This window comes from Pteropus alecto, unplaced genomic scaffold, assembly GCF_000325575.1.
Source record: "Pteropus alecto unplaced genomic scaffold, ASM32557v1 scaffold3, whole genome shotgun sequence".
In the NCBI taxonomy this organism is placed as follows: Eukaryota; Metazoa; Chordata; class Mammalia; order Chiroptera; family Pteropodidae; genus Pteropus; species Pteropus alecto.
Window position 1 is genome coordinate 37,543,038 of NW_006442484.1, and position 15,774 is coordinate 37,558,811.

Consider the following 15,774-nt stretch of genomic DNA (forward strand, 5'->3'; position numbering starts at 1 on the left):
ATATAGTGGGCGACCAATGCAAAATGAGACTTTTCACTCTCTCTTTCCTTGTTATCATTAAAGTAACAGTACACATCTTAGTCTAGGTGTAAGGACCTTCAAGTACATGAAATGCAATCTTCATCATGGTATTTATATTCTTTTCAAGAATAAAGGGACCTTGGGGAAGGCAAGCTCTCTTATTTAAAATAAATAAATGATTAGTTTTGTAATAGATATACATGTAACTAGATGGGCGGTCATTTGGTTGATAATGATGAAAAGATGAAATGGTTCATTTATGCTTTAATATTCACAGTAAATATTCAGTATTCTATCCTGTACACCAAATTTCTGCACAAATGGGTGCAACTTCCAGCTGCATTTTTGACAATCTCCAGGTATTTGGAGATTCTCACCCCATTCCAAGGTTTATGTCTTAGCCCAGCCATTAGACTCCTCAACTAAGGAGTCTAGTTGTAGCTCTGTGGTGATATGATACATGGTGTGGAGACTACCATCAATGGGAGATAATTAAATGTTTGAATAAAAGAAGGCATTCATTAAACTTTAAGATATTTGACATCTAAAATGGATAGAGAGGCAAATTGCCTGATTATTTAATTACCGGATAACATCTTAGACTAATCATTTGAAAGAAAAAAAGTATAAAATTAACCTTTTACATTTTAAAACTTCTATCTATACACACACACATTATTCTTTTTTGTTACATAAATTTTCAGTTACAGAAAGGGTTTATTTTGTCAGTATTGCAAAGACAAAATTTCTTCCTTTTGTATTTTACCACAAAGAAAGATTACAAAATAATATATCAATATTATTGATAAGTACGGTGACATTTAAGTTTATTGCTTGAACACTTAGCACTATCTTCTTATACAGAGACAAAGGCTACCTACCTGATCAGGATACTTAGAGTTTCACTTTCGGGAATTATCTGGAGATCCTGCATTTTGTTTTAATAAGTTAAAATGGTCTTGTACATATTATAAAATCTTGAGGGGTGTGTGCGTGTGTGTGTGTGTGTGTGTATTTAATAGTTTTGGAACAATGGAAAATCTCATGATCTTTACCAAATTAAAAACACAGTAACTTTTAATGAATGCATAAATAAGAGGCAAAAGTAATCAATTCCTAATTTTGGATGCTAAATAAATATTGAACGAAACAAGATAAAATCATAGTTTAGTTATTTTTCTTCATAGATATCTCTTCCCAAAGCTTACAATTAAGTGGTAATTCAGATGGTACTTGTTCTTTCTTTTATTTCCTAATCTCACCATTGAGTAATAGCATAATAGTAGCTATAAACTGTAGAAAAGGGGATTAGATCCAGTAATAGCATAAATTTCAAGAATTTTCTAACCATTTTCCTCTTGCAGACTAAGTCTGCTATCTTCTATGGCATAGTGCAAGCCCTACAAAAAATAAAATAACTTCCCTAAGAAGAAAAATATATTTTAAATAAAATGTTTGAATTTGTACTTAGATCTTCAAGCAAATAAATAATCAAATGTTAAACTTGGATATCCAATCAAACATGGTGGATGGGACACATCAATTTATCTTCTTTCTCTCTCCTTAGCCCTCACTAAAATGCTCCCAAAGGAATTTAAAAGAGGGATAAATCCACTGGGGAGAGGATCATGGAAAAGAGACATGAATGGAGAAGATATTTTGTGAAAAGAAATGCAGATGCCTACCTACTTGGTGACTGCTGAGAATGGAAGGCATTACAACCACATAGAAGGAGCTAATGATGAGAAAGAGCTAATTCGCTTTGCAAATCCCTTGTGTGCACAGGACTCAGATACCTGAAAGCTACTCAGGATGCTCCTGAAAAAGGAGAAAAAAAGAAAAATGAAAGATCTGGGATCTTGAATATAGGGTATCTAACACAGAAAAAGAAAGTCCTAGAATGACAGTGGGGTAGCAAACAAAAATCAGCTCATCTACAAAGGAGCAAGAGGTCAAAAGGCTCTGGGAGAGAGACCTCCAAAACAAATAATAAAATTGGTAGATTATCTTATGTGTGAGCATTTGAAAGAGTAATAAAAATGATCAAAATCAAAAGCTAAACTAGGAGAAAAGATTTACAAAAGCTATATCTTACAAAAGACTTTATCCAAAATATACAAAGAACACTAAAATTCAACAATAACACAGAGAACCTAATTAAAAAATGGGCCAAAGATCTTAACAGACACCTTACCAAAGAAGATATAGAGATGGCAAGTAAGTATATGAAAAGATGTTCCACATCATATGTCATCAAGGAAATTATAATTAAAACACAACAAGCTACTACTATGCACTTATTAAAATGCCCGAAATCCAGAACACTCACAACACCAAATCCTGACAAGAGTGTGGAGCAACAGGAACTCTCATTTATTGCTGGAGGGAATAAAAATAGTACAGCCATTTTGGAAGACAGTTTGGCGGTTTCTTATAAAACTAAACATACTTTTGCTATTATGATCTAGCAATTGTACTCCTGGGTATTTATCCATAGGATTTGAAACATGCCTACACAGAAACTGCACATGATGTTTATAGCAGCTTTGTAACTGTCAGAACTTGAGAACAACCAAGATACCCTTTAGTAGGAAAATGAAAAATCAGTCTATTGTACTTCCAAATAATAAAATATTATTCAGTGCTAAAAAGAAATAAACTATCAAGCCATGAAAAGACATGGAGGAAACTTAAAGGCATATTACTAAGTGCAAAAAGCCAATTTGAAAAGGCTACATACTGTATAATTCCAACTATATTTCATTCTGGAAAAGGCAAAACTATGGAGACAGTAAAAAGATTAGCACTTGCCAGGAGTTGGGGGTCAGGGGGTGAGATGAATAGATGAAGCACAGAGGAATTTTAGGGCAGCGAAAATACTCTGCATGGTAATATAATGATGGATACACATAATTTTACATTTGTGGAAACCCACAGAATGTACAATACCAAAAGTGAACTCTAATGTAAACTGTAGATATTGGGTGATTACAATGTACTAATCTAGGTCCATAAATTGTAACCAATGTTCCATTCTATTATGGGATGTTGATAATAGAGGAGGGCATACATATGTGTGGGTAGGAGGTATATGGAAAATATCTGTGCTTTCTCAACTTTTGCTATGAATATAAAACTACTCTGAAAAATTAAAGTCTTAAAAAAAAAATCTAAACTAAACATCCAGTTAAACATGGTGAAAAACAAAATCAAAAGTAAGCGTTAATTCTAGAAAAAACAAGTGTGCAAGAAGAGAAATATAACTATTTAATTTTAAATGTTGTGTTATATCTCCACATATTATGATATGGTAGAAGAGAAAAGATAATTTGAGAGAGCTAAATCCTCATCTACTATATGACAAGAAAACAGTGAGAATCCAGAAATAGCACTTATGAGCATATTATGTAGAAGTAAAAATGTAAATGCCAAAAGATACATCTGAAATAGGAGATTTGGTAGGAAGCTGTTCTAGTTCATTAAAAGCCATTAGTAATATTTGATTTATAAAAATATGTGAATGTATATTTTTGAGGAAAAATAAATTCAAATGAAAGCAATATTGGGGAAAAGCGGAATTCTTTAAAATGTCTTACAAAGCTTCAGAAAGATGATGGCAACGTAATGGAAGCTTACTATAAGGTTCAGATCATTTAAGAAACAATGATGCAGGTGTTTTAATATGTTTTAATACTAACATAAAATAGAGGCTGGCTTATAGTAGTTTTGGTATGGCAAATACTTTCAAAAGAATATAACTACTCTTATTCTAAAAAATCCAGTCATATGCTTGGTTATTATTTTTTTTTTTTTTAGAAAACTGTGTGTGTGTGCGGGGGGGCTTGAAGTGGGGAGGTTTAGGGAGTTAAATTCATTTTGCAAAATTATCTCAGTTTGGGTTCTTAGATTCAGTGATTTCATCCTATTTTTAAAGACAAACCCCACCTTATTTTTACAATAGCTGAGTAGTAGTAATAAGGCAAAGCCATAGGAAGCAAGTCCAAGCACCATATCTCCAGTCTTCACAGACTTATGAAAACAAGCTTCAGGGGCATTGCTTCTGATCCCCAGAACATAAGACCTCTGATCAGGAGGATCAAACATCACACCTCTCTGTGGTACCTGCCCAAAGTCTTTTAGACTAAACACAAGTACCTTCCAAATCATACAATCTCAGCGGAGCCTGCGTTTTTGTTAAAAGAGCCTTACATATTAACTTCAATCAGATACATCCGAGAATTAAGTGCTCTGAGCGGCACACAAAGGCTCCACGTTTCCTGTCACACCACAAGCTATTAAAGAGATAGGCAGGCCTGCTCACTTCCCCAGTTTGGGAGTCAGCTGACAGCTCTCTGCCACTTCCTGGCTCCTAGCTCACTTTTCTTCTGATTATGTTATCTAGACAACTGTGATTTACATGAACATATAAAGCTGTTCAGGAAAGTTCTTTTTGGGAATCACTCTAAACATCAAAACCAATCTTTTTTTTTTTTTTAACACAAGTTTTGCATAAAACGAATCTTGAGTTTACATAAAATTTACATAAAACATTAAGCTGATTTTTTTTTTTTGGCCAAAATATAATTTTGCTTTTTAATGTGAATCATATAAAAAGCTTACACAGCTTGGCACCACAAACATCGCAACCACTTTTTTGGGACACCAACCATTTTGATTCTCATTCTGTCTCCTACTTTTTTTCTTTTTTTTCCACTATTGGCTCTAATTCCTCTGACGACTATTTAAAAATTGGTGTCAACTGTTTTTGTCAGCTGGGATTGAAAGGGCAGAGATTGTGTGGAAGGGGGCAGGATTTCACTTTTTAACATAATGAAAACTTGTTAGAATTATGAGTATTGTTTTAGTTCTCTACTGTATTTTTCAGAAAACAGAATTACTTTAAAATACATATATTAAAGTTTATATTAAAATAAATGTAATTTCAGATGTGAGCTTCAGATAATTATTTTTCATTGAGGTTCTACTTGAGTTGTACCTCTCTACACCTTATATGCTGTCACTGTACAATCTTATCCATAGCAGACTCTCCCTAAACTCCTGACTTGAATTTCCAAAATGCTGTGTGACTTCTTCTTTCTCTCTTTCCACCCCAAGTGTTACTCTATATCAAGATAGTAAAATATTAACAAATTATGTTTTTCCTGCTTCCTTTCTTATCCTGGTTAATAACTTATAGGAAGCTGGGTCCCTTCTTCTATGTTTCCATAGCACCCTGCTAATAACTCTATTAAATAGTCTATTGAGGTTATTTTTTATGTGTTTGTCCAATGCTAATTGACGGAACAGACTCTGACATTTTCTCCTTTTGGTGGTGTGTTCTGAACTATCTACCACTATGGTTATATAAACTGGAAACCTTGGCATCACCTTCTTTTTTTTCTTCTTCATCATTTCTACCAGCTTTGCTCTTATACTGTTCTAGTTGTCTTTTGTCTGTTTGCTTGCTATAGATAGCCTTCTTCCTGGTCTTTCTGCCTTCAATCTATGCTCATCTCTGTTGCAAGAGAAGGCCAATTGAAATGGATACTAGCTCTGGTCACCCTCCTGCTTAAGAACTTTCAATACCCCATTAAGTAAACAACAAACCCAAGTTTCTTAGCACTACACATAAAGCTTTCCTTTCATGTTAGTCGCTGCCAACCACCTATGATCAGTTCTTTGCATGTTCCAGCCAAACGTTCAGGTCAGAATCACCAAAACTCTAGTTACTTTCTAAACACAGAAGCTATGTAGTGGGGGCAGTGAATTAGAAAAGTACCATCTTCAGCAGTTTTTCAAAAGAAATAATATGGAAACACAACTATTGCTAAAACTATGATAAAATATATATTTGAGGAGCAACATAAAAGCAACATAGTTTTTGAGAACGTTCTCAGTGGAAATACTTTAATTTTTATTTGATCGTTTCCTTGACTAATGGCAAAATGTCCCTCCTGTCCAAGTCCCTCCTAATATTAGAACCTTGAACTGTTTCTGCCATTATACACATCACACCTCTGGGCCCCACACACTCTGTCTACAATAGCTTCCAACCTTTCCCCACTTTCCTTTTTGACCCAATTAATGCCAGTACATTTTTTCAAGCAGCATATCAGATATTATCTTATCTTGAAATATTACCTGCCTGCCCAGGTTGGGCTCAATCACCTTTCTCTGTTTCCATGGCACTTTCCCATAATTCTACTAAGTATTCTATTTATTATATAGAGGTTATCTTTCAAATATCTATTCTCTCCATCCACTTACTATAGGTATCTGAGGTCAGGGACTGTGGTTTCTTCATCTTCACAGCTCCAATACCTGGAAGAGTGACTGATATCAGCTATACATTTAATAAATAAATGCTTCTTGGCTGAAAGAACAGGCTACTCTATTTTTGCTCTTTAGTTGTGAGTCTATACCAGAGACTAGTCTGTTTTCTAACTGGAAATAACAGACAGGTGGCAAAACTCACTAAGGCAGCCATTTATAAAAATAATTGATGATGGGTAGAATGAGTTCTTAACACTGAGCACCTAGGCTGTTCCTTCAGCTCCACTAACATTTATAGTGACTGGGCTAATCTCTGAGAATATATTATTTTGCAGCTGTTTTTCTGATTTTCATGTAGACGCAAGTCAAACGACAGTTCTATTTGTTGCCTCCTGTAGGCAATCTGTTAAAACTCACCACTAGCTCTAACAGTGCTGTAGATCTTGGAGTCAAATGGTAATTTAGCAAATGGGTTAGCAAATTTTGCTAGCATGGAAGTAGGCTTAGAAAAACTTCCTCTGACAGGAAATGTTTTTGCATGCAATTTCTATTGTCCCAGGATAATTTTTATTGCCTCATTACTTCAAAATTTTGTCAGTTAATCCTCAAGTTGAATCAACTAAAACCAGAAGGCACATGGATTCATTCATTTATTCAACTGGTTACTTAACAGTCCTTTGCTGAATTCTAATTCTGTGTTAGGCACTGTGATGAGTAATGGGTGTACAGTGTGTAAAAAGGTGATTCCTGTTCTCATGGAATTTACAATATGATGAAAAAGACACAAAACAGACAATAAAACATATAAAAGATGAATAAAGACAATTTAATAAATAGTATGATTATATTATTCCTATGCATAGATCCCTTTTCACTTTCTATGGTGAAAGTTCCAAATTTAAAAAACATTCAAGTTCTGAACCTACTCCCGTCTAACACACTCTCAGGTAATAATCTCATCTCTGAGAAATTGGAAGGTACTGGGCATGAACACTGAAATTCCTTTCACTGGTCTTTAGAATAAATCTATATTTTATTTTTCCTACTCTTATCTTATCGTTTCAAGAGGAAGAAGTATCCCAACTCCTCTCCAAGGATTACTCTATATCATAAAATTCCAACTTTTCAAGATCTCCTGGGCAACTTCTGGCTCCATCTTTTGGCTTGATCTGTAACAAATTCAATATCTCCTATTGTAAAAAAGGTAGAAGTCTTACCCCTCTCGAGCCACTGTTTTGTCATGTCATTTGCATTCACTGATACTCTTTACACATAAATAAAAAGGGAGATTTGCAAAATTTACTTTCCTATTATTCAGTTTCATCTTAATTCTCTCTAACCTAGCTTCCATCCATATTATGATTGAAACTCTGGAATGTTACTGGTAACTTCCTATCACCTGAAGTGGAAATCTGTAATTTGCGTTATACAATGTCTACGCCTGCATTGTTGCCTTGATTTTCTTTGAGATTATCCTTTACCCCACTCTCAGTTCATGTGCTTCAGTTGGGTTGACGCTATCCTTAGCATCAAGAATAGGCATGTAATCCAAACACAAGCAACTCTACAAAGGCCATGATGATAGGGTTTGGGATTGTCATGGGCCCTCATTAAAGCCAATCAGAACTAAAACTGGAAGTGAGGCTGGAGGTAACTTATAACAGAAAGCTCTTTCTTTTTATATGGACTTGAACTTGAAAGGATTAGGCCGAGATTATAGAACTACCCTTGAACTTTACAGTAATGTGAATCAATCAATTCTTTTGGCTTAATTCAGTTAGGGTCTTGTGGTGGTTGTCATTTGCAACAAGAAGAACAATAATTTATATATTATCAAAAAATTCAGTGGCTAGTATTTCACAGAATTAATTATTCCTTTTTCCAAACATGTGCTATTCTTCTGTCTTCTGATCCTTTCTTTATTCCCTCTAGTTCTTCTTTATATATAGTATTATATTGTAGAATTTCAGAATTAGAATTGATAAGAGGTAAAGAAATTATTATGTATTGAGATCACTGGGGACAGCACATTTTATAATAATACCTGCAGAAAGTGTAGTTGTACTTTTTGGAATTTAGTTTGGAACACTAACCACACTATTGATTAAAATACTGTGAAAGAGGTATCATATGAAGAGAAAATAGTTGTAAATTTGGACAGCATGCTATCGTTTCTATTTTGAATATAAAGAATTGAATATTAATGAGGCATAGAATGAAGGTTTTCATAGCGGTGCCTCTGATTCTAGTTTGAAAAAGAATGGGAGAACTGTTTATTGCATTTTTATATCAACACACTTTCTGGAAAGCAATTAAATTGCCTTGCCACCTCAGTTTTGAGAAAGCAAAAGGTTAGAAAACACAATAAAACTGACCATTATTTCCAAAAAGAACTGAAAGTCATTGGACTGTGAGATATTTGAAACCATATCAAAAAGCAGAATTTATGGCCTTATGAGTTATAGAAAAGGAAATTGAATTGTGTGTTTTATTTTTAAAACACAACCACTAAAAAGGTGTTTCCATAGTAACAAGGTCAATACCAGTAGCCATTACAGACCTTCCTCCTTTCTGATAGTGGATTTAAAGATATTTTTCAAATACCACTTTAAAAGCCCTAAGAAAAAAATATAGCTTTTCTGATCATTCATCTGAACCAAAAATGAGGAAAAACACACATGGAGTATTGAATTTCTCATGTTTTATGGATTATGAGCATTCATGGCTGCCATATTTTCAGAAAGAAGCCTGCCTGACTAGCTACTCTGCCAACCCCTGAACATGGAGTTTGATTAGCTTGATTGTAAATCTGGACAAACAGAAGTTGTTTGCAGTAGTATGCAAACAGAAATAAAAGGCGGCACAGTATTAAAAACACAACTTCTTTAGCATCTAAATATTGTAAGAGTTAAGTAAATAATCCCTGTTATTAGAAAAATATCAAAGTCTCAGATAAAATATCACCACTAGAGGAAGGTTAGAAAGATACAGGCCTCATTTTATTTACAACAGAACTAAATAGCATTTTGGTCATAAAATCAATTCATTTAGGCTCACCAGGAAGTGGCCTCTCCTTTCTCTTTCCTTTGCATGGAGATACATTGCCTATATGATGATCATTTGTATCACCTTATCTTCCTCACTAAATAGTGAGTCCCTTGAGAGCAGGGATATTTTATTTATATATTATTTGTATTTACAATAGTATCTCATATAACATTTTGTACATAAAAATATTAAAAAAAATAAGTGGAGAATTAATCATGAAAAATGACAAAAAAGTAACTAAAATAACACAAAATCTCTAGTCTATTTTTAGAAATGATATGTCAGTTACAAGAGTACTCATGATTTTAATCTCTTTAAACTAAGAGGCTCTAGATCCTGTTCACAGACTCACAAAACTGTCAAATAATAAATATAATTGCCTGATCCCTGGACAGATGCCCTCAGAATCTCTGTAGGTGGGGATCTGGCATCAATATTTTTAAAAGCTATTTGGGTAATTCTAATGTGAAGCCAAAGTTGAAAAATCATGCTTTAAACTGTTCTCCTGGAGCTCAATGAATAATTAACTTACTTCCAACTTTTAATTACTTGTTTTTTTTCCTCAATATTGCCCTATAGTACTATGCCAAATCTATAAGATTTTTTATTATAACCTAATGATTTATTCTCTAGAATCACTTTTCATAATAAAAGCTTAAATTAAAATAGTTCCATCTTGAACAATTAACAATTTCAGCCAAAAATCAGTATTTTTTGTATTCTGTTCCATATGCTTCTAGGCTTTTTGTTGCTATGAATTCAGTTTTTGAAAATCAGAACTGAATATAGTATCAACATAAAAGATGCTAAATAAATGTCAGTGCAATTTAATATATGCTTTTGCACTGTTATGCTTACCTTTCCTGGGCCTGTAATGCCTTTTACACCCTTATCTATCTAAAACTAATTCAGATTCATCTTTCAAAACACACAGATCATATTTCTCTTCCTCCAGGAAGCCCTCCCCAATTCAGACACACTATTAAGCACACTTTTCTTCGGCACTGCTACTGCCCCTTATATATGCTTGTATTTTACTCTTCTCATATTGTACTTTTTCTTTTTCTTTTTTTCTTTCCCCATACCTGATTGTGAACAACTTGCAGCAGGTGCTGACTTATGCCTCTTTGCTCCTTTGCTCTCAGAGCACAGCAAAAGAGCTACAAACAATAGGCATTCAATAAGTGTTTACTAAATGAAAGAATAAATGGCCACAGGTAAGTGAACCAGGTGAATTTCAAAAAACACTATTGTAATAGACTGAATTGTGTTCCCCTCCCTCCAAATTCATATGTTGAAGTCCTAACCCCCAATGAGGTGGAATCTGGAGATGGGGACCCTGGCAGATAATCAGATTTAGATGAGATCATGAGGGTGGGGCACTCTTGATGAGATTAGTGCCTTTAAAAGAAAAGATACCAGAGAGCTTACTATCTCTCTCACTTTTTGTCATATGAAGAAGACATAGCAAGAAGGCCAGGGAGAGATATCTCACTAGCATCAGACAATGCTAGCAGCCTCCAGAAGTATGAGAAAATAAATTTCTGTTGGTTAAGCCACCCAGTCTATAGTATTTTGTTCCAGCAACCCAAGCTGACTAATACAACTATGAACTTGGAATAAGTGGTTTGAAGAGAATATGAATATAAACATCAGAGAAAATTATGCCTTTCCTTTTAATTTAAATCCTTTAAAAAAAAATGGGTGTTTGTTTTTTTCTAACAAAAGGCCATATCATATACAATTAGGCTAGATATTTATACTTCTTTCCAAATAAATTTGAGGCATAATTTTGGTATTTTCTTGGTAAAGTCAGATACCTCACATAAGCACAGTTTAAATGAAGTGATTTTGCAGAACAACAATTAATCAATAGGATAAAGTAAGCTACCTTGGGGACCACATTATCAATTACAGGTATTCATCAGACGTCCTTTTTTTTTTTTTTTTTTCTCACAGATAACATTCATTGAAGATCTAGCATGCCCCTTGCACTATTCTAGATATTATGTCTTAAACTAATTATATCTTTTAGGGGATAGGGAAAATAATTAAGATCTCATGGGAACTCCACAATGTATTAGTTATTTATTTATTCAACAAATATTTATTTATTGTGCATTATTGGAATCTAATTTTGTATTTAAAACAAATTTAGTTTCATTCCCGCATTCTCTTGGGACTATGGCTATAAACTACCCAGTCCTTATCTGGTGAATCTATTCTGTAATCAAATCATAAAAACTGTGTAGTTTAGATCAGCAGTATCCACACTTTGAATTTCATGGATGAATAAATAAAAATTGGGGAACCAATACCAACTTAGAAACATTTTGTCTGGCCAAACAATAACTTTAAAAACAAATAAACACCACTATCAGCTTTCACTATGAGTTCACAAATGATAAAGCATTTTAACACGAAATAATTAAAGATTATAATCTCAGTAGAAAATAAAAGGTAGCTTCCAACATGACTGTTTAAAATCCAAAATATTCTGTATTCTTCTCTTGCAGCCTAGATTGATGAAACTTTGTTAAGAACAAATCCACCTCTGAGGTAGATACAGAAATGTCTGACATCTACCACTTTTGCTTCTCAGTGTTCTATTTCAATCCTATTTCTCACTATTCAAAATCTCTCCTTTATTCTAATTCTTAGGGCTGGCCATTAAAATAATAAGTAAACTCAGTTTAATCTCATTAGCCATGCAGGGTCCAAGGGAAAGATGCATGTGTACTTTGTTTTCTCATTTTGTCAAATACTAAAAATAAATGATGCTTCTGATACCACAATTACCTTACATTTCAGCATTCATGTCAAATAAATATCTATGTGAAGGTTATAAATCGAAGACCAACCAATATAGCAACAAAACTTACATGTGTGGACCCAGTGAAATTACCCTTGCCATTACAATTCCAAGAATCAGAGTTGTTAAAACTGTAGAAATAAGAGAGATCTGAAAAAGAAAATGTAAAGATATTATCAGTTTAGTAGAGATTATTTTACTGAAAATGTTAGGCGTTTCTCTCTTTACTTGAGTAAATGTATGTAATTTTAAATACAATTATTTATTAGTTTATTCTTATAGATTGGGGTAATAATCCCAGGTATGTAACTTTTTATCACTTCATAGTCTTAGTTTTCCCCTCCTAAATAGGAGAGCAAATATCATATATGACTATTGTAATCTTGCAATATGGATTTAAATGTTTTTAGTGGCTTTCTAGTGATTTTCCTTTGTAAAATTGTTTTTTTTCTTCAGGCTCTATTTTAGTGTTAACCTGTGTTTTTTTTCCCTATCTATAACTGCTGCTCTGCTTCTGTCTTTATCATACCCTCACCCTTCCAACACCCCCCCCCATTCCTCCTCTCCCACAGACACACATTTTGGGGTACATCTGCTTTTCTTATTTCTGTTCTCTACCTCTGTAACTCTATTTATTCTCTGTGATTTTGCCGTTTGGTCTGTGTTTCTAAGTCTTCTTTGCTTCTTCCTCTCTCGCTTGTCTCTATTTCAAAAGGTTCAAATATAAACTGGTCTATGTGTATATGTGTTCTGTGCATTCATCGCATTAGATCTATGTTTCTTCTCTTAATTTTTTTAATGGATAAACACACTTTAGGCTTTTTTTCTCTGATAAGAAGAATATAAAATTGCTTTTATTTAATTTTATTGTCATTAACCTTGTTTACTGTGGTGTTAGTTTTTATTCAGAAAGAAGATTCTACGAGTCCTCTGATGTACTGAGGAACACAAATATTAAGTAACATTCCCAAGGTCACACAGCAAGAAAGTAGCAGAAGGCAAACTCAAATGCAAGTACCCTAACTTCACATCAGAGCTCCTAACCACCCTGCTTTGCTTATTGAGAAATTTATTTAGACTTTCAATATGATACTTTTAAAGAACATTTAGGAAAAATTTTTCAGATAATATGATAGAATTTTAGTAGCTTTCTTTTCATGAATTCTTTGCCTTCTGTTCTCAGAAAGTAACATTTATATCTACCTTGAACATGTGAATGGAAAACAGTTCAGCCATTTCAGATAATCTAACAAAAAAAGCCCCTTTTGATACACTCTTGTTCATTTCTGGATGACTGTTAGTAAAGGAAGGCAGAATTTTCAGAGTACTCTGGAATATTATCTCCATTCTCAACTCTACCTGGAAGGAGAGACTTCTAAACTGTAGATACACACCAAGCATCACAGTAAAAAGTTAAAATTCAATCAACTGTTTAAAATTAAAAAAAAAAAAAATTCATCGAATGCTTGGCATTATGTAGATATAGCAACAATAATATTCTGGGTAAAATATAAACATATTTTGAGAGTAAGGATATAAAATATAGCCAGACAAAGTTTATTCTATGTCGATGAGCATATGTGGTGAGTTGAATAATTGTTTGATTTAATTAGAAAGAAATCAGCATATGTCTTTAGCAATGCATATCATAAATATTAGCTAAATTCTCAAAAATTAATCAATCAACATGCTGACATTTCATTCTGATGGATAAAAAAATAGGCACAACAGACATTGTAATTTACAAAGAAAATTGTAAGTCAATAAAGTGATTCATCCTTAATTCTAAATGTAGTTCAATTTTAAATTGTTTAACCTACTATCCATAAAAATGATAGAACATTTTCTAAAAAATTAGATTTGGTTTAAGTATAGCCCTTCGTATTTTCTAAAATTAAAATGGCTGCCTAATGTCAGAGTATCTACCTTAGAAAAGAAAAAGGACATATTTATTTCACAGTTATCAAGTATTTAACCATCTATTCCCAAAAATAAGCTAAAGATTTAACTGTAGTTTATTCTAGCAAAATTATAAGTAAACTAAAAGAATATAAAGATAAATATTGTAATTAAGAACTTGGCCATATAGACAGTAGTTGGACAAACGTAAAAGATAAAAATTACCTTTCCAAGCTTTGCTATGTCCTTCGCTAAGGACAAAGGCAGAGTAAAGGCCACCGTGGAAAGCACAATAATGAAGCGGCGACCAATAAACAAGTTGTCGGGGTCAACTAAAACATAATAAATATTATAAAGTGTTTATAGGTATGAGTAACACACCAGTGACAAAAGTAAATAGCCAAACATTGAATTATCAAAATGATTTAAATAACAATAAATACTATATTTCAAAGATTTTAAGAATAAGCTCCATAAACCATGTAAAACTAGAAATAATTCTCAAAAATATAAATACAAAATAACTTAAAGATGAACCTATAGTTCAAATAATGTTAAAATATCTTATATTTAAATTATTTTAATAGTCTCCTAATTAGTTTTCTTGTTTCTACCTTTCTTTGTCCCCATAGAGTATAGTACACTCAACCTAGAACACAGAGATCTTTTCCAAAGGCAAAAATAAAACCATTGTCATTCCTTGTCCAAAACCCTCTAATGGCAAAACTGTTCATTCAGAAAGTAAGCTACATGAAGATAGGGCATTTTCTAAGGCTTTTTTTTTTTTTTTTAATTTCTGTATTTCAAAGAGACTTGAACAATAGAACTTTAAGAAAATTTTAAAAATAAAGATTTAGATAAATATATTCACTATATTTCTACCCTTTTGTTGAGAAAGAAGTATTTTCCCTGAAGGAAAATAGAGAAAAGCAACTTGTTGGATAGAAAACAAGTCATAGGGAAGGTGCAGAAATCTGGTACACAACATAGACTCTGGGCTATCACAATGAGTAATAGTGTGTGTGTGCGGGGGAGTGTGCGTGTGTGATCAAATGCAGCGTAATTTGTAAACACAAAATAAAACATACTTACAAGGATTTATATATTTTTTAAAGCTGTGCTAATTACAGTATTCGCTTCAGGAGCCATATATCTATGCCAATGAAGACACCATTCTTTAAATTTTTTAGCCCATGTTAAATTCCTTCAGAGATCATGTTATATTTCTGAAATGTCCTTGGTACCACCAAGGACATTTGTTTTTTGTACATTTATTTTTTATTTGATTTTTTTTTAATTTACTTAAATTAGTGTCAAGTATATAATACATTGGTTAGACACTTATATAGTTCATAAAATGATCTCCCCAATATGCATTTATTTTTGCAAAGTTTAAGTCTGTAGCAGCCAAGTGTGTCAAATAAGTGAATGTGGTTTAAAAAATAAAAAAAAGAAGCTATTACTCTGAAAAATGAGCCTAAGCTTGTATATAACTAATAAACTAACTTATAAAGAAGTTCCAAGATAAGAAGTTCAAAATGGGATGCATTTTACACACACACACAAACACATGCGCAAGAGTGAAATAATTAATCATGAATATTTATTTAACTCAGTCATACTAAACAAGCATTATGAAATTCCCAAAACCTTGAATGCAATTATTTACATATTCCTGAACATAACTTGAATTAAGTTACCTGTATATCTGTTCTTATTTA

The 15,774-nt window shown here is 32.9% G+C and overlaps 1 protein-coding gene across 1 annotated transcript in view; it reads right to left on the minus strand.

The window, feature by feature from the left end:
• SLC38A11 (solute carrier family 38 member 11) overlaps positions 1–15,774 on the minus strand; it is a 46,854-nt gene that overhangs the window by 19,639 nt on the left and 11,441 nt on the right. The window contains exons 3-4 of the mRNA XM_025039561.1: positions 14,279–14,385; positions 12,225–12,304 (exon numbers count right to left, since the gene is read on the minus strand). Coding sequence (XP_024895329.1) covers positions 12,225–12,256 — 32 coding nt within the window. The 5' untranslated portion in view covers positions 12,257–12,304; positions 14,279–14,385. The remainder of the gene's footprint in view (positions 1–12,224; positions 12,305–14,278; positions 14,386–15,774) is intronic.